General features: G+C 34.8%; 1 protein-coding gene across 2 annotated transcripts; it reads left to right on the top strand.

The window, feature by feature from the left end:
- The first annotated feature begins 574 nt into the window (after window positions 1–574).
- Window positions 575–18535, top strand: LOC121381152. Of its 2 annotated transcripts, XM_041510311.1 has the most exons (7): window positions 575–654; window positions 4048–4124; window positions 5199–5321; window positions 8309–8620; window positions 9303–9440; window positions 11124–11237; window positions 12408–18535. In XM_041510311.1, exons 3-7 carry the CDS (start codon window positions 5276–5278, stop codon window positions 13412–13414), a joined length of 1617 nt encoding a protein of 538 aa, XP_041366245.1. In that variant the 5' UTR covers window positions 575–654; window positions 4048–4124; window positions 5199–5275; the 3' UTR covers window positions 13415–18535. The 2 variants fall into 2 exon arrangements, with proteins under 2 accessions (XP_041366245.1, XP_041366246.1); XM_041510312.1 differs by lacking the exon at window positions 4048–4124 and having other exon boundaries at window positions 578–654.
- Window positions 18536–20943: the final 2408 nt, after the last annotated feature.

Raw genomic sequence — 20943 nt, 5'->3', positions numbered from 1 at the left:
TATATATATATATGCTACACTTGTCGCGTGACAAGGAGCTACCTTTCGATCAGCTAAGTCAAATCAACCAATTAGTTACATTTTTAATTTCGATGAACCGCTCCAAATTATGCGTCAAATTTACCTTCACAAAATTACGCCACCTTTTCCTTTTTCGACTTAAAATCCTACGGGACATTAAATGATTTGCATATTCAATAGCACCAAAACCAAATTTATCCCAGTTACCAACCCTGGTCGGGCTGCTTCTGCTCCCTTGCACATGCTAGCGCGGGCGGGCCCCTCTCCCACACATCCCACCCCTCTCAAACCCTTTCCTGTCCTTTAAACCGTATAATTATGTAGGCTATAGATGGATACGCACAAGTGTTTGAAGATGCATAAATGGAATAAACTCAAACTATTTGCATAGAAAATGATTGCTACGGATTATGCATTGCGGTTTTTGTATACGTATACGCATAAGAATTACATACAAAATTAGAATTTGCTTCCAAGCATGGTTTGCGCGTAGGTAGATTTTACTTCTGGCAATCAGCAGTATTGCTTGTTTTCGCCCCTTAGTCTTTAGAGTTATGTCCCTTAAAAAGATATCAAAAATAATTTGTTTGCAGAAAAATTATTGAAAAGCAAGTCATGAATAACACCCAAACGGTAATAGTAGTAATAACCTTAAATTAACATCAATTATCGGACAGAAAACGGACTATAAATAAGTTTCTTAAAGAACGAAGGACCAAATTTTAATAGAAAAATAGAATGTAAGACTATCCAATTTCTCAAAATGGCGGACGATATTAACACCTAAACTTCAGGTTAAAGTGGGTGTAAATAAGTTGCGGCTGTTTAAGATTTCTTATCGCGTGATTGAAATAGTTTTTTTATCTAGATGTAAACATGTATAATTCTCAGTAAGCAAATTAGGCTATTCATCCTTATTTTATCTGTAATTTCGTCTTTGCTGTTTTGTTTTAGAAAGAAAAACAGAAAGACTCTTTCAAAGAGTTCGACCCGTACTCCTCTATATCAAAGGCTCTAAAGACTAACACTAACCCTATACCTAAAACTACCCTAACTATTGAAAGGGAGGTATGGGTCGAACTCATGCCAGAAAAACTATAATTGAATAACCAGACTTGACTATTTACCCCAAGACACCCCAAGATAGCTTAGATACCCCAAAACACCACCAAGACATGCCAAGACATCACCAAGATACCCCAAGATACACCAAGGCACCATAAATATTTTTAAAAATGAATTAAAATGTACTATTTTATAAAATATTTAGTGGAAAATGAAGTAAAAGAATTAATTTTAAGCCTTAATAACAACTGATTGCTAAGGGAGATAATCGACTATTTACCCCAAGACACTGCAAGACACCGCCTATTTATCCCAAGACACACACGATACTGCAAAAACATACACAATACCCCATATAATCCCAGGCATTAAAATGTATATATATTTTTAATTTTTAAAAGAGGTACACGTTTTCTTGCTGCTGTTTGTTTATATATATATATACACGTATATATATATATACATATATATATATATATATATATATATATATATATATATATATATATATATATATATATATATACATATATATATACAGACAGATTGTGGTGTCTTGGGGTAAATAGTCTATTATCTCCCTTAGCAGTTGGCTGTCATTAAGGCTTAAAATTAATTCTTTTAGGTCATTTTCCACTAAATATTTTACAAAATAGTACATTTTAATTCATTTTGAAAAATATTTATGGAGTCATGGTGGTGTCTTGTGGTGTTTTGGGGTATCTTGGGGTAAATAGTTGGACCCATGAATAACACTTACTGTGACTTAGAGAGTTAAAACTCACATTCCTCAAAGTAGGTAGGTTTCAGTAGGCCTAAAGTCAGAACTAAATTGTTAACAACTACGGTAAATTACTCTCCTACCTTTAATTACTGTTACATTTCAATTTTTTTTTGTCCAGACACAAGTTGTGAAAAAACCATGACAGTAACACAGATTCCACATATGAGACTAACGATGTCACCAGTATCGACTTTGCTGAGATTGCATACATGCTGTTTTCTGCTGTGTGCCATTTTGCTTTTTTATAGAATACTCTTCAAGAGGGGTGAAAGCGTCTAAAGTATGTGACATAATTCATATAACATCAGTATTCTCTAGTGGTATCATTAAACCAAAAAATATAAAATTAAAATATAAAGTCATTAGTGCTGCAACGATAAAGCGGTATTATATACCATGATAATTGATCAGCTTGATATGGACCACGGTATAGTTTTGCGTATCGCGATTTTTACACGCTATTTTTTCTTGTATCAGCAAACAAACAAAAAACCCATCATTTTATTAATTGGTGATGACAGGAAATGTAACAATCATGTCAAGCGTAGTCGGCCATACGAAGTGATAAGTGGGTTATATATACTTGGTTCAGAATGTGACAATTTATAAATAGTTTAACACTGTCACACCAGTGTTCTAGTAGACTAGTATTGTGTTAAAAAAAAAAATATGGCTTGAAACATTTAGCCTGATAGCTGAAGCTAATAAAGATCATTAAAAAGTGTATGCCTTCTGCTTTCATTAAAAAAATCCAAACCATAAATATTAAATTTAAATAATATCAACTATATTGCAATACATATTGCAATGCGGTTTCTTATATCGCAATACAGTTTTGACCGTATCGTTGAACCCCAAGATGCCATCACATTTGCTTTTATATCATAACATGTTATGACTGTTAGATTAAAAAAAGAAAGAAAGAAATGTTTTATTTAATGACGCACTCAACACATTTTATTTATGGTTATACGGCATCAGACACATGGTTAAGGACCACACAGATTTTGAGAGGAAACCCGCTGTCGCCACTACATGGGCTACTCTTTCCGATTAGCAGCAAGGGATCTTTTATTTGCACTTCCCACAGGCAGGATAGCACAAACCATGGCCTTTTTTGAATCAGTTATGGATCACTGGTCGGTGCAAGTGGTTTACACCTACCCAATGAGCCTTGCGGAGCACTCACTCAGGGTTTGGAGTCGGTATCTGGATTAAAAATCCCATGCCTCGACTGGGATCCGAACCCAGTACCTACCAGCCTGTAGACCGATGGCCTAACCACGACGCCACCGAGGCCGGTTTGTTAGATTAATTCATATTCTTTCACCCATCTTGAAGAGTATTCCATAAAAAGTCAGAATGGCAACTGGTACAAAATTACATGCGTTTTGCCCAATGCAATCTCAGCGAAGTCAATATAATTGACATAGTTATCATCTAGTATGTGGGATCTGTGTCATTGTAATGTTTTGGGGGGTTTTCAAGATTTCTGACTGGACAAGATGTGGGTAAAATCTAATGAAAAATAAAGGTAGGAGAGCAGTTTATCATAATTGTTAACGTTTTGGTTCAGACTTTAATATTATAGAAGAAAGGCAGGGAAATGGAAAGAATTCCACATTGAATAATTCCCCCCTTTTTGGACAATTAAGTCAAATGTTCACTGTTTCATTCACTGATTGAGCACTACAGACACCATACTAATAGTAATACTCACGTTTATATTGCCAAAAATGGACCTGAGTCGAGCACAGCATGGTAAAAATACTGGCAATGTAAACAGGTTGAGCCTGTGGGTTTTTTCCTGGTGGGTCAGACCTGGCAGACACAGGTGGGCTCGACCCGAAAGAAAAGAATGAAAGAGAAAATAAAGAGAAAATGAAAATATATCCAGGGTTCTGAAATGGAAAATATTTCACTAGCCCGCTGGACCAGAACCAACTAACATTTCCTAATCTGCCAGCCTATAGACAATATACTTTTGTTTAGCAAAATTTTAATCTATATATGTGTGTTTGTGTGTGCGCGTGTGTGTGTACGTACATGTGTTTGTTTGTATATATATATTTATTTATTTATTTAATGATCGAAATCAAACCTCAAACTTTGATTGACAAATCAATACATGTTGAAATATTCTGATCAAGACTGTTATTCACATTTCTTTCATATAGATTTACAAAATTCAAGTGACATCCTGCAAGTCTTTAATAGAAGAATCTATGGAAAACACCAGCAACATACTCTCAACGTAAACAAATAATTTTCTGGAACTAATGACCTTTGATAGACTGTTTCCTGAGAATTAGGCTAAATCGGAACCATTATCAAAAGGGAACCATTTTTGTTGGCGAAAACGAAACCGATTTGGCTATAACAGCACCTGAATGTAATGGCAAGAATGATACCTTTTTTCTTTCTTTTTTTAGCTGAAAGTTGTAACGGCATTTCAATGTATTGGTGAAATCAATTGCATTTCACTGACTTCTAGCTAGCTGCTAATAGTATTAGTAATACTTTTATCTTTCCTGTACAGATATAAAAATAAAACAAAACGATAATTGATTAATATAGTAGTTGTTTTTTTGAAGATAATCATCGTTCACAACTTGTAATGATACCGTTTTAGCCATACATTTTTTTTAAATTTTTGGTTCCGTTTTAGCCATATAGCCATAGATTGTGGTGCAGTTTCAGGCAACGTTCCGTTTTGTCCAATTTGGTTCCATTTTAGTTAGGGGCTGTTTTGGCATGGTTTAGTTTTCAGGCTTGCGCAGTTCGGAACTCTGGTTAGACATCCTTCTGAACCGTTTGTTTGAATGGTTTGCAATTCTTGCATGGCTGATGCAGAGTGCGGATTTAATGCAATTTTTTTTTTTAAATAATAATAATAAATAAATAAATAAAATTATAATACAATCAATCAGAAAAAGATAGATCGCCTGTCGGACTGATAGTTGCATTTTTAAACTCATTTGTCAGAATTTTTACTCGCATTTGGCAAGTGGGTGAATACTTTCTGCAGCCCCGTATATTAAAAGTGAAATACATATGTACCTGTGTAGTTCGTTTGCGGAGATTAAACTGAGATTTTTAAAATACTGTATATATTTTGCGAGGTGGTATGGGTTTAAAATGTAAATTGTAATATGTTTTGATATGAATTTTAACTTTATTGGTGATAGAGTTACATGCCAATTCATTGATTCTCTCTTGACGCCAACAGACTTTAAGTCATACCTTTTTTTTTCTCTCACACTTTATTGGCATATTTTTAACAAAACAATTTATTAAGATTTTTTAGTTTTAATTTTATTTATTGCAGGTGATGTGAGTTTCCAAGATGATGGTGACTGAGACAAAAGTAATCTAAGGAACCATAATGATAGAAATGGTTGGAGAATGAGGGCGTTTCTCTTTATTATCAGCACCTGTTGTGTCTTGCCAAGTATGTTACCGTATGATGCGAAAGTTTCGTGGGGTTTTAGTTTCATGGAATGGGGGACAGGATTTAACTGTGTTGCTGGATCAAACCACCTCAGTGGATCCATTCAGCTGATTGGGTTTTTTTTCATTGCAACCAGTACACCACAACTGGACAAAGGCCGTGGTATGTGATTTCCTGTCTGTGGGGAAGTGCATATAAAAGATCCCTTGCTGCATTAGGAGAAATGTAGCGGGTTTCCTCTGATGACTACGAGTCATAATTACCAAATGTTTGACATCCAATAGCTGATGATTAATTAATAAATGTGCTCTAGTGGTGTTGTTAAACAAAACAAACTTTATTTTCATGGGTTTCAAGGGCAAGTGAGCAGCTTCGAAAAATATAAAACTTTGAAAATTCTATTAAAAATATTCCTTATGATAAAAATAATAAACTGACAATTTACCCAAATATTGAATTTGCTGCCATGCTCTATTGTGGTATACTTGGCCAGCTTACTATACAAGTATGAAATATGTCAAGCTCAGATTAACTACTAGACATTCTGACAAAGAAAACCTCTCACACCAATCTTAATTGGTTTTATATGAACAATCAAAGACTGATCATTTGTCTCGTTAATGGCGTACTGTATTACTCAATTGCAATTATTAAGCATCAGCTATATGCAAATGGAAGGTTGAAGTGATACTTTTAATGTTGATTATATATATGCTAAATTATGAAACCTCGAAAATAAGTAACCTCGAATTGTTTTAGACCTCAAACCAATAAACTCTTAAACCACAAAAATGTCTGGTTATACAGTATTCTAATTAGTGGTGGTGTGTATTTGTATTGTATGATTGAGTTTGTGCGTCTTAGTATTGATCGAATAAGTTACTTATAGATTGTACGTCCCAATAATTTTGTACGTAAGAACAAATATTTAATAGGAAGTAAAATTAAGTATGAGCCACTACAAACATTATTACAACCAGAAATATATTTTCTTTACAGAAAGTGATATTCGATTTATAAGAAAATGCATTAATATATACTGGGCATATTTCAAAAGTGGTCAACATCAGATAAAAAAAAAAACAAATTAGCAGCTTAAACGAGAGTTTGGCTTCAATAATTCTGAACACATATATATATATATATATATATATATATATATATATACCGGTATGTATAAAAAATCCTATTTAAGCTACTATAAATATTATGAATACCAGAAACACATACTGTACAAACATTCATATTCTAAGCAAGAAAATGTTATTAATTTCCAGTTTTATTAATTAAAAACCTTGTTAGCAGGGGCCAAAATGGGTTGAGGAATTTGTTATACATGTTATTAAGTTAGCACCTACAAAACTATTACTTTACTTCCTAATGTGAATGACGTACAGGAATATAAGGGCAAAGTTTCAAATTCCAGGAAATTTGAGTTTTCAAAATTATTATATTTATAAGAGTTCAAATTTGAAACTGTATTGCAGCTGGTTGATTTCGCTTACTATTGTAAGAAGCGTGCGCTTCACTGCCTACCTCTAAACTCTGAAAACTATGCATCCCCAGTTGAAAGGTGAATTAATATAGCACTGTCAGCACACTCCAGTCCATTCCATCCCATGCCACCCTACCCCAGCTGTTGGCATCTTGAACGCTGTGGTATATTCATTTTGCATATATTGTAAAAGCAAGTAAATAACAAAACAAAAAAGATAACCCAGATGAATTTGAAATATATGTTAAGGCATATAGGCTACATATATTTATTGACAGAAGAAGAAAAAACGAAAAAAGAAGGCATTTGCATACCTATTTAAATAACAGAAAGTAAATGATATAATAAACGTTGACGTATTACAGATGTCAAAACATTGCGGAATGTAACTAACAAATAAAACACTGAATGTCGAATAACACTATAAGGACATTTGTTTTACACAAAATTATTTACGCTTCGCACCTTTACTTTTTTTCTCCAATCTGGCCACCCACCCCCATTTCTGGGCCTTACGCGAGATTGCTTGGATGACAAGAAAGCAGAACATTTAAAAACCGATCTGGCTATCCTTACGTTGCCGGGTCCTTTCTCCAATTGCTCGATCTGTGATGTATTAATTTTTAACATAACTAAATGACTGGTAACTGATAAACATTAACTGATACGTAAATAGAAAAGCTAAAATTTGTCATGATTCACGCCTTTGAGAACAAAAACAAACGGCGCTAACAATTATTACAAATGCTCTCTGAAGTTAACCAGTCTGTGTCTATTATTATGTATTACGTAGCAAGGCCCTCCACCACGTACGAACACTCAACCAAACACAGGATCATTTCATTCCGCTTAGTCGGCGATCTGTTATTCTGTAATTATTACTTTAATGCTCGACGGCCGAGATTAGCGCGCTTCTCTTGATTGACATAATTTACAATATATTCATCTTTTAAATACTATCGGAAACAACAGTTTGATCAATCCACACGCATTGAGTTTTGGAGGTGCATACTCTTATTAAATTTTTATAGCGGGACCAAAGAATTAAGTTGAGATATCGAAGTTATTGAGTTTTCGAAGTTGGAGTTTTCAAAGGCTGTTATTACTAGTTTGAATAGCAACTCGGCCAGGACCGTCGCTTCAGATCAGGAGATTAAGTTTTCGAGAGATGCATGTATGTATTATACAGATAGAATAGTGGATATAATATATGCATGGAATATAAACACGACAGTTATTCAGTTAATTATGTGATTTAGAAAATATATCATAGAAGACTCCCATTTTTGAATGCATGACTCCCAAAATAAAACCATGTGGGTCATGATGACTCCCATTTTCCAGATGCTAGGTAGAACCCTGGTTTACACACTTTTCACAGAAGTATGGCCCTTGAATTTAGGAGATAAGAATTTTTTTTATGTCTGGTAGGGGACATATAGAGTACTCTCAGAATGCTTGTTAACCTTGTTGTATGTGTTGTTTATTTAAGACCTGAAAACCGGTGCCGCTACAATACTAAGGCAGCTTAACATTTCATCTGGCAGTTTCATTGAGAAGGTTGAGGGTTCAAAGGTTGAAGTGCGATGCTCGGCCAACAGCGACGTGCCCACTCGCAACATCTACTGGAAGGCGCAGCAGCCCAACTCTCGCTTCCAGCAGCGTCACCTCAACAACTACACGGTGGTCTTCACCATCACAGACCTGCACCGGTCGGATGCCGGCCGCTACAAGTGTATTCTCGTCGATGCCCATGGCAATGGCTACATGGAGAAAAAGATGGAGCTGCACGTCACACCTAACTGTTAGTGAGATGGGTTTTTACAAACGTTATAAACATCAGTCCTATTAGCAGGCATGTGGGATATAACTGTTAGTGAGATGGGTTTTTACAAACGTTATAAACATCAGTCCTATTAGCAGGCATGTGGGATATAACTGTTAGTGAGATGGGTTTTTACAAACGTTATAAGCATCAGTCCTATTAGCAGGCATGTGGGATATAACTGTTAGTGAGATGGGGTTTTACAAACGTTGTAAGCATCAGTCCTATAAACTATATGTAATAGTGTATTTGGAAAGATGAAGATGGCTGTAAATTAACTTTTTATTTGACTTTTATATATAGAAAGTTAACTATATTATGTCCCATAAAGCACCAATCTTAAGGAACCTCTATCAAGGATACCATTCCTGTTTGTATTTTCCATTAATTGAATCAGTTAATAGAATGGTACTGAAGAAACAGAATCCATTATCCTCTATGGCCTATTTCAGATTGTTCTATTAGCTTAGTTGCAAAAAGGGTATTCTATCATACAGTACAAATTGTGAAATTTTGTACGGCGGTATATTTAGTATCTCTACTGATCTGTCATGTTTGAGTGTTTTTCAATAATCTTAACTTTCATACCTGTGATCTGTTTTTAAAGTTTACTTGGCAGTTTCATGATATAATATGTGTTACATGTACACTTGTGTTGCAGCATCGTACCCAGATGGTCGGGGTAAGTGTGGTATCACCCAGTTCCGCTGTGTCGACTCTGGCCTGTGTATCTTCGCTCGCTTTCTCTGTGATGGTCAGCCAAATTGTCCCGATAATTCTGATGAAGTAAACTGTTCAAGTAAGTATGCTGCTCGTAATTTTTACTAGAGTGACGCTTAATAACAGTGGAATGTTTCATATATATGCTTCACTGGAAAACCAGCATAAGCAAGGTTGATGCAAGTCCATAAAACTGGGTTAAATTAATGCATAATATGCATTCATTTACATATGATATTGAAGAAATACTAAATTACTAGTGATTGCACATAAGTAATATATGCAAGCATGTAAACGTTTGCGTAGAATGAATCCGTATAAACACATCCATTTTACTGCAGAGATTGATGGGCTTGTGTAAACCTAGCTACACCTCCTGGTCAAGTTTACCACTAAGACATCTGTATTACAAATATCTGTCTGCTTCTGACAATGTTTAATCAAAATGTAGCATTCCAAAATAAACATGGCAGGTCTGTACTCGGGTGTTCTGCACCCCTATGCCCACTCTGGGTATCAACAACTGCACACCCATAGTTAGGTTCACTTTTTTTCAACAAAAACATAATTGTTGTTGAATGAAAATGACCTCTCAGTGTAAAAATTCAGTGTACCTATGTACCTAAATGGATACAGCAACTATTTCACAGTTAGAGCACATTTTTGGTTTAGTATTAACTTCACATATTTGACTGTTCTATACAATAACAAAAGTGTTTAATCTGGTTTGATAAACGCTAACACACAAGGTTGGTCATGTCACTACACATACACAAATTTGGCATAAAAGTTACTTCTGAAGGTATTTATTTTATCTATAGGGCAAGATGTAGCCCAGTAGTAAAGTGCTGTCTATATGCACCACGACTTTTATATCAAAGGCATGGTATGTGCTGTCCTTTCTGTGGGATGGTGCATATAAAAGATCCCTTGTTACTGTGTCAAAATTGCCAAATGGTTGACATTCAATAGCCTGTGGTTAAGAAATCAATGTACTCAAGTGGTGTCATTAAACAAAATAAACTTTATAACTGTATTTTGTCTACCGTATACGCAAATATTTTCGCGGCTAAAATAATTCGCGATCGGGCTTTCATTTTACATTTTCGCGAGGAATTATTTTCGCGATTGTGTCCCCCGATAATAAAATCAAAATTACCCATATTTCATTTGCCAAACAGCAAACTCTTTTCAATGACGATTTCATGCACATGCTGTCAGCGAGACATCAATGTTGTATGTATGTCTGATAAAACATGTTATTGGTGGAACACACACATGTGATACAGAGAATTGAACAACACAAATATTAGAAGAAATAACTTTTAATTATTGGTGGTACCCAAACACTTCCATTCAAGGTTACAAAGAAAGAAAAAAAACTGACGTTACATAACAACAGACTTACACGCAACTGTGTGTCACTTCGATCAAATCCACGTGACCAGGCAGGTTTACACAATCACATGACCTTGTGGACCTCTGACTGCTTGATTCTGATATGTTTGATGGCATTAATCTTTTAAGCAGTACACCAAACTGTTTGTAAACCATGTCAAATGTAACACCATAGGTGTTCTGAGTGAATAAAGTTCTGTTCTGATATGGGCGTGTAGAGATAAGACTATATATTATACGGTAAATAATATACCAAGTCTGAAATAAGTTCGCGCGTAATTAAATTCGCGGTGCTATCAACATGTTCGCGAACATATTTGCGTATACGGTATGTAGTTTGCCAAGTCTTGTTTTTGTCTTTCAGAAGACATCTGTCGTGACAAGTTCCGGTGTAACAACAGTAGGTGTATCAGTAAACGACTGGTGTGCGATGGAACAGACAACTGTTCAGATGGAACAGATGAAGAGAACTGTTCTTGTAAGTTGTTCAATAGTTTTTCAGAGATACAGGACATTCCTGGTGCCACTTACATGAGTCGCTGTTTTCGTGGAACACTGCCTGCAGTTTAACCATTAGCTGTTTACTATCTCACTAAAGGTATACTGTTTATTTTAGATAAAACAAAACCATGTGTTTTATTCCGGCTCTTGAAAGTGAAATATAGATCCATGGTAGGGTCTTTCTTTGAAGTGTATTGGATCATAGAGTGAAATGTAGATCCATGGTAGGGTCTTTCTTTGAAGTGTATGGGATCATACAGTGAAATGTAGATCCATGGCAGGGTCTTTCTTTGAAGTGTATGGGATCATACAGTGAAATGTAGATCCATGGTAGGGTGTTTCTTTGAAGTGCATTGGATCATACAGTGAAATGTAGATCCATGGTAGGGTGTTTCTTTGAATTGCATTGGATCCTACAGTGAAATATAGATCCATGGTAGGGTCTTTCTTTGAAGTGCATTGGATCATACAGTGAAATATAGATCCATGGTAGGGTGTTTCTTTGAAGTGTATTGCATCATACAGTGCCATCGGTAATGCTCTCTACCTACAGAAATTTATATCTCAGCAACGGCAATTGCCGTCGTTAAGTTTGAGCCCTGTCATAGCTCATCTGGCACCTTGTCGGTCCTTGTTTTTACTTTGATGCATGTTGCACCATTTGCAGGGACCAGTCAAGCATTCAGTAATGCCAGAAAATACTAATTATAACTTTCATTTTAAGGACACATTATCAACTACTTAATAACATCACTTTTTTAATGAAACATACAATTTTAAAAGTTTATTACCAGAAGTAGTAGTATTTTATATCAAAATATTACGATTAGAACCGAGTGTATAATTTGGAACTTTTATGCGAATGAACACTGAATATGGTGAAATGTTATGAAATGTACCAATATATGTTCACTTCGCCTATTTTTATCAACCTTCTCCCCTTTCTTCTTGTCACTTCTGCTTTTTCAATTATAGATTAAGGCCTACTTTCAGTCATGTTTATTTGCTTCTAAAGTCACTTTGAAAAACAAATTGCCATCGGTTGGCCATTTCACCCACAGCAATTTTTTATTTTTTCCCCGTGTGTGGCATATTGTTGAGTTTGAGCTGTGCTATGTTGACGTGTTGTTGATTCTGTGTGTTGCAGCTGTCAGTACGACAAGTCCGGACGTGGATGAGACGTATCACTTCAACTGGCTGAAGACCACAGTGTACACGGTGATTGGCTGTACCGTGGCCATCGTCATCTTCATATCCTTCATCGTCATCGTCGTCTTCCGCATCAAGATGAAGCGTCTGCGCACACGCAGACTGGCCCGGGCAATGGAGCGACACCGTCAGCATCAGGACGGGTCTAACAACCCGGGCAGGTCGGCAGAGCAGGACCCCTTCCTGGCAGTGGGAACAAACTCACACTTCGGCAACATAATAGTCAATGTGAACAATGGGGTGCAGTATGTTCCATCATCAGACTTCAACCAGTTTGTGGATACCCCTCCCCCATACCACGAGGTGGTGGGTGCTCACAGACGCAACTCGCCACCACCACCATACAGTACAATTGACAGATCGCCAAGACCTAAATCAGTTTCTGAGACCACAGCTGAAACTAGTAACCCAGCAGCATCTGGCAGGAGAGAACTTCACGAACTTCCAGTGACTGAAGTAAGCCACGCGACTGAGAGTGTTAATTCTGCTACCCCGGTGACACAGGTGTCAGACTCGGAAACAGCAAACCATACAACACAGTCTTTACCACAGGTAGATGCCAGTCCAGAACAATCGGAACCAGTTCAGTCGGAACCAGTTCAGTCAGGTGCTGAACAGATAAGACTGGTTCAGGGTAGTCAGAGTCTGCCTAGACCTGGTCGTCTTGCTGTGCATGACGGCAAAATTGTGATCAATCCTGAAAACTTTGGTGTTGCTGAATCTAACAGCATTTCTTCCCACACGCTAGACACACCGAGACAAGGCCAGCTTGAGGTGAAGGAAGGACAGATAGTGTTGAAAGTTGATGGTGATGGAGACGAAGCATTGACTAGACAGATGAGAGGAATTCAGTCTCCACTGGAGGGGGAAGGGAGTCAGTCGACGGGGGGAGGAACTTTAGATGTACAAGATGGAGTCATTGTGTTCAGACCTCGGGAATCATGATATTGCGTTTTGTTTTTTGTTATGGAATTTGTGCCATTTTAATACATCAGGGCCCATTACTTATGACTACTGAATAGGACCCTTATTCACGTTTAACTTTTAATCTTGCAGAGAAAATTAAAATGTTGGTATAGGAGCTATTCAGGTTTAAATTTATCTGGTCTCCATGCATGTGGTCTCTGAAATGTTTTCTTGTAAATGTGCAAATACACAATCAGAAAAAAAAGTTTCAAAATGGCTTCATTCAGGTCCTTTTAAACAAAACTTTTCTGATGACTTCTGACTGAAAGTTGTAATACTGACATACAGGTGTTTAGAAGTAAAAGGACATGGTTCGTTAAAATTAGTTACACTAAATTATATTGCAGTAGTTTAGGTCAGGTAGCAATCTGTGGTAAAATTCATCAACCCTTCTAACTAGTCTAGTTGGTGGCCAGACCAAATTCCACCTCTGCCTTTAATCTCATATTATTAAACGAACTGTCCTGAGTTTGCTGCCATTGTACGATGTTTCCAGCAAAGGTTGATGATTGGACATTCTCGCACCATCAGTTTGGATCCATACACAAATATAAATGGTAAATTTGTTTTAATATTTGACAAATTGTACAATTTTTTTTCTTTGATCTTTTAAAACATGGTGCTGGATTTAGCTCAGTCGGTTGAATGCTCTCTTACAGTACTTAATCAATTGCTCTAATTTGGTGTTTTAAAATTTTAATATAATAATCTCATGATGCTTAAGAAAAATAAAAAGATACTGACATGTTTTCTGTTCAGTATGCACTGAAATGTATTTTAATAGTTGTGAACCTAATGTAAAAATAATAAATAAACACACCCTATAGTAGTCTTTGAATTTGAATGACATTCAGTGTTTGAATTTCACTTGGCATTTTTGCAATAATAGTGAACCAGTACATGGCACTTCCGTTTTAAAAGTGTTGGAAACCTTTCAATATAATATTGTTATTGGAAATATATTGCTTGCAAATTACTAAATTAAATGCATGTGACTGCATTTGAAGAATATTTTATTATATAAAAAATTGTACCATTTACAAAAAAGTAATGTTGAGTAAAATATTTGTGTATAATGAAAAATAAAGTGTAGGAATGTCCTGTCGTCAACCTTAATGGAGAAATTTTTTTTACACTGTTCATTTGCATAAATTGCCAAGATATTGGTTTGGTCCATAGAACTGAAAAGTGCTTAATGAATTTGACCACGGATAGTATCATATAGGGCAATGTAAAATGATTATTAAATGTATATATGTATGTAAAGATCGAGTATATTATAAATTATAGACTACAATAAATGTAAATACTGCTGACAGTCGTTTCATCTAGATATCAGTCTTAGCTAGATAATTAAATATAGGCTAATATAATGATAAATAATTAAATTGTCATATGCAATGATGACAGTTATGCAAAAGAATTAGAATTAGTAGTAACCATTCAGGGTATGAAGGGTAAAATTATGTCCCCTTAAATAATTGGAAATTTATGGATATATTTTTTATAACTTTTAGAAATATTATAGTTAGAGAATTGCTGTTTTAAAATCTGTAAAAGTACATGTAATACAGTGTCCAATTTCAAAATATTTCAAACCCATAACCACCTAGCACTTATGATTTGTTTTTCTTTTTATTACATACCCTCAAATTTTTTTCTTGCAGAAATTCTGCTAGTGAGGTGAAAGTGTTGAAATAATAGTTCTTGTTTATTCACATTCAACAAAAACCACATACGAGTAGGAGGAATTTATAACATAACGAAGATTGGCAGCTCGATGTTTGGAGATTTGTGCTAGTGTTTTATGTCTTGCATTCAGATGTTGTTAATCTTTAATAGTACCGGTATTCATTATTTTTTAATCATGTGATTATGCCTCATTTTTTGGCAATACTGTTTCAGCAAATGGGGAATATTTCTATCTTTTATGAGAGTCACGTGATTGTGCTTAACAAGGGGATGTAACTATTATGTCTGTGGTCATCAGACTCCACAACCACTTAGTTATTACTTGGTGTAGCAGTTTAATATAGTCCAGTTCAGAAAATAGTTAAGATAATGATACAAAACCCTGAAATATCTTTTAAAATCTTTTTTTGATGATTACAAATAGGATGGCCTCTGTAGTACTTAAGTAATCCATTGTAGTACTTAAGTAATCCATTGATTTGAAGTTATTTGTTATATTTACGACTAACTGATAACAACTATGCAAATGAAATACTGCAACTTGTGTAACAGTAACATGGTATTCGGGTGGCTAACAGAAAAGTTTGGTGGTCAACCTATGTTAATTTTTTGCAAGGTAGTTGTTAAGGGAGAGTACTCTCTAAAACTAACATTCACAGATATTGTAGTATTTTTCACAGAATATATCCTGATATAGAAACTTGTTTTGAATTGCATGGGTAAGAATATTTAATGGTTGTGTGCAGCCAGCAGACCACAGTTTCAGATTGATATTGTGTTAATGAAACCTGCCTTATAAAACTTATCTTGTTAATTTGTAGTGTTAAAGTTTATTTAGTAAATATGATACAGTAGGGGTTCTTTTATAATAAAATAGATAAATATAAAATTTACTTTTTCAGCCATCCCTGTCTGTTCTTGTAATATAGTAGTTTATTTACTGAATGGATGAGAGAAAAAGAATCGATCATGCATATATGCAGTCAGGTGGAATAGAGAAAGTACAGCTCAGTGGTGGCAATTTTGACCCAGGGTCTCTAGCAAACCTCATCCCAGGTCAAAATTGTTACCACCTTGGGTGTACTTCTTCTATCCAACATGGCAACAATGATGGATTCTTGTTATGTTCTCCCAGAAAATGTATGTAGAAATTATCACACACTTTGTAGTAACTTGTTTACAAGAGCTTTAACTCTATTTTTCATTATTTTTTTCTCTAGTATGGGATCGGTACTCAGTGATAACACTGCTTACTTCAGGTCTGATGGCTTGTCGGAATGAACTCGTTTGGTTGACCCATATAGTTTTTCTCATTCCAAACAGGTATTTTGTTTTTAATTTTTGACGGCAGCGATGGCATCAACTTTTGTATTAAAGTTTAACATTAAAGTTTCATGTTTAGATCAGTTCTCATAAACTAAAAGTCCTAGGTCACTGAAACTTGGTTGATAGTTGCACCTATGGATGTTCATATCAGAGCAGAGAATTCTTGTTTAATCTATGTGTAGCTTATATGGCAGCATTGGTTTCTTTAAGCTACTTGTCACAATTACCGTATGTTAGATACCCAACAGCTGTAAGTAATAGCTGGGAGCCAAATTAACAAAACATCGTAAACTAGTTTACACTTAGAAAATTGTATGTTGAAGAGTGTTGAAGAGTATTTGGTATCTATTTGAAGCAGATAATTACAATAATATGGAAGATGAGTCATGGACAGGACAGAAGAAAGTGATTTATCTGCATTTCAAAATGTATTATTTGTACGGTACTGTTTTTAATAACACTGTTTGCAGAAAAACAACAGTCCTTATAATTACAGTGAGTTTAAAATATATACCAGTATATAATTTTATTTTATTTTTCCTGTTATACATATTCTATAATTCCATAGTTATCAGTGTGAAATAGATACGAAATATTTCTTTTATGAATTTGGTCCCAGGTTCGTGTAGGCATGATTCACTACTAACTAGATCATCGGTTGTTGGTGTTGAGTGATGATTTACTTCATACTGCTAGTGTGAAGAAAATAGCATTTGAGGATTTTGGTAATAATTTAGGCAGCTGATCAGTTAGGGGCTGATAATTACGATTATTTTGAAGTTGTTTCTTTGACCAGTATTGTTGTTTAAACTGAAATGTCTTCTGACACATACAAAAGAATTACAAAACAGTAGAGTTTTATTCAGCATGCTAGATCGATGTCAGCTGGCACAAATTAGAAGATGGCTCAAATTATTGTAAAGTCAGAAGTTATTTTGTCTTCTTTGTAGAAGAAAAGAATTTGATGTCATTATGTTAATCCTATTCATAACATTTAATCCAAATATGATCTGGTGCTGTATATTGTAATTGTACAGGGTAAGTTTGATTTGTGATAATTTTTCCATTCATAATTCATATAATGTTTTAGGCGTGATTTTTTTATGGTATGACCACTCAACATTGTAAAGCTATAATCAAAAGGTTTGTGTTGTCCTAAAGTTTTGACAGATGTTCACCCATTTTACCTGTTCATTTTTTTTTTACTGTATTATCCATTCTTTTCAAGTTGCCTTGTTCAAACTGGTTCCCAGAGCTAAAAGGATTATGGTTGAAGATTGGTGTTTTTCTATGTACATTGTTTTTGTAAGAGCTCAGATAAAACTAGATGTAATTTGTCTTGTCATGTATACATGCATGTAGAGGCTAACCCGCTCCAACCCAGCATTTCCCCAATAACAAGATTACACAATAATACAGATACGGGAAAGGAGTTAATCATAGCCTTCCACAGCTGTGAAACTGGTGAGCTTGAATCCAGTTTCACTAATAGATATCTCATAACAGAACTGGATTGTGAAAAAACACACCCTTAATTAAAGAAACAGTCAGACCTCATTACAAGGACCATCCTTACAACATTTACATCATCCGACCAGAAATTATCAAGAACAAATGAACATCAGTGTTGTTCTGTTCTTTACATCAGAATTTACACTTTCCGACACCCAACGGATTAAACATATACATGTACCTCTTTAGAAGAATAAATGACTCAATCATAGATGCTGTTATGTGTAGCATTGGGCATCTGCTGGGTCACCTGATGTCCTACTTAACGAGGTCTGTAAAGTTTGCTGATGTGATTTTGAAAATAAGCCTTTAGTCATTTAGTTAAAAGAATAATTGTCTTTGTTTTATGGCAATTTGTGAATGTGCAGGACAGAAGCAGAAACCAGTCATAGATTGGATGTCTTTGACCAGTGGATGCATCTTTGACCAGTGGATGCACCTTAATGTAGTCTATTGATTAATCAGTTTTAATATATAATGGTTCCAGTAAAACATATTTTATTACAAGTACAGTATCTTGTATTTGTTGTTTTTTTATGTTAAATTCAATACATTAATTATTTAAAGGTGGTTCAGTTTTGTTATAATTATGATATAATTGATATTATCTAGTAAAAAAAAATGGCCTTACATCATTACATCCAATTAGTTACAAATGACACACTTGATACAATAACAAAAAGGAACAGGAACAAATGTGGTCATTGTAATGAGGTTTAACTGTTCTTGCAATACATGGCACAGTCACCTTAAAACAATTCTCCAAGTCTGTCATTCAACTTGAGGTTGCCTTGTTTTCAATACCAGGGTGGGATGTTGGTTAGCCCAGTGGTAAAGCGGTCTGTTTAGGATGTTTGACATCCAACAGATGATGATTAATAAATCAATATGCTCTAGTGATGTCATTAAACAAAATAAATTTTAACTTTTGTTATTAATACTAATGGCAGTACACTGTATATAAATGTGGGAGCAGCCGTTAAAATAGTCACAGATTAGCTTTAGCTTTCATAGTACACATTTGTATTGTTTGAGATTGTAAACACCAACTTCCTTTGTAACACCGAGTTCTTATAATGAACATGGAAATAATGTGTGATATTTCTTGTTCCGTTTGTATTGTAAAACAAATTTACATTTCTTTTTAATTTTTATCTAAAGTTTTTCGTGTTTAAAAAAAATAATTTTTTATTAAGTGTAAGTTCATTTTTCAGAGTAACCTGTAGTATTATAAATAAGTTTATTGGGGCAGGTGATAAATCATGCTAGTATCATAATGTGTGCATTGTTGTAGTCAAATGTGTAGTAAATGCAGTAAAGTATTTATATAGTTACAACCAACTTTAGGATATCACAACCTGTTTTGTTTATTAATTTCATAACCATCACCAAGAATGTTTGAAAGGGATTCGTTTCTGTAAAAAAAAGTTTCAAACCAAAGAATTGTGGTGGGGGGGATCAACGGACATCCAATAGCTGATGATTAATAAATCTATGTGCTCTAGTGGTGTTGTTAAACAAAACAAGCTTAAAGTTTTGATCCCTTGAGCTCTGATTTCACTGCCCATGGGTACTTAATAATAGAATTACTGTCTTATTAGTAAAACAAATGAACTTTTCAACAGGTAGCAAGGCACGATATTTATTATTTATTCAGTTTAGCTCAGTCAGTTGAATGCTAGCTTGAGGTGCTCGTGTCGCAGGATCGAACCGCCTAGATGAATCCATTCAACTGATTGGGTTTTTCTCGTTCCAACCAGTGCACAACAACTGATCAAATACCGTGATATGTGCTTTTCTGTCTGTGGGAAAGTGCATATAAAAGATCCCTTGCTGCATTACAAAAAATGTAGTGGGCTTCCTTGGATGACTACGAGTCAAAATAACCAAATGTTTGACATCCAATAGCTGATGATTAATTAATCAATGTGCTCTAGTGGTGTCGTTAAACAAAACTTTGTTTTTTGTTCATTCAGTTTCAATTGTCACCAGTGGCCTGCCAAACAAATCATTTATTAGGTTTTAATATTTATTTTCATTCACAATTAGCATGGCTGTCTTTGTTTAGCCAGGTGCTCCACAGTTTGTGGATAAAATAAATCATTTCCAACATAGTAACAAACCACTGGCTTCAGTTTATCATCTGGTACCAAACAATACACTGGCCAGACTTCATCACTATAAGTATGATGTGTTCTTTAATGGCCACAGCTACCGGTAGTGGAAGTTTGCTCCATAAATTTACAGATAAAAAATATTTATTTCTATAACGTGCCAGTAGGATGTTATTGATATGGTAACTCATGTTTATGTAATTATCGACATCAACAACTCCACAATATTAATGAATTCATGCCGTTGGTTCAGTTGGGTTTCTAAAAATAGGCAAGAATGAAACTATTCTGCTAATGACTATACTGGGATAATATCTCCAATGAATATCTTGATATGTGGGAGGCATTTTGTAAATTTAAATCAGATTTTAAGAGATCAATTATCCATCATGTGATCCTTAGTGTGATACGTGAATTGTGTTACATACTTAAAATTGGGTAGGGGTGGTGGTGTATTGTGAGAATAATAATGTTTTATTCTTCCTATGCATTTTAATAAGTAACTGGAAGCAGAGAAATACATTTTTAAAAATAGTTTTATGGTGATATGCTCTGAATAACACTGAAGAGTAAACGTGTTAATTTGTTAAATTTTTATCTGTATTTCACTATTAAATTTAGTTTAATGTTGATACTTGTGAATAACAAGTTTGTTTTTGTTAATTTTGAATATGTCAATTATATCAGTATTAGTTTTTTGTGTTTTTACTGGGATTATACGTTTTGTACTGGGCAACCGCATGTACATGGTCTGTGCGTAATCTTTGTCATAAGATATTATCCTTTTTAAAAACAAGCAGTTGTATGAAGTAAAATCATGTAAATGTATTTCTGGTTTAAAGGTAACACCTAACCAGTTGATTA

Source organism: Gigantopelta aegis, chromosome 9 (assembly GCF_016097555.1).
Source record: "Gigantopelta aegis isolate Gae_Host chromosome 9, Gae_host_genome, whole genome shotgun sequence".
NCBI lineage: Eukaryota > Metazoa > Mollusca > Gastropoda > Neomphalida > Peltospiridae > Gigantopelta > Gigantopelta aegis.
Note: the sequence above shows the minus strand (reverse complement) of the source record. Positions and strands in the feature narration are given on the sequence as shown.

Excerpts from the sequence above, each read along its gene's own strand:
- LOC121381152 (XM_041510311.1), top strand. The coding sequence starts at position 5,276 with ATGAGGGCGTTTCTCTTTATTATCAGCACCTGTTGTGTCTTGCCAA. Across the intron at positions 9,441-11,123 it reads TGATGAAGTAAACTGTTCAA|AAGACATCTGTCGTGACAAG; the intron begins GTAAGTATGCTG and ends TTTGTCTTTCAG. Across the intron at positions 11,238-12,407 it reads AGATGAAGAGAACTGTTCTT|CTGTCAGTACGACAAGTCCG; the intron begins GTAAGTTGTTCA and ends TGTGTGTTGCAG.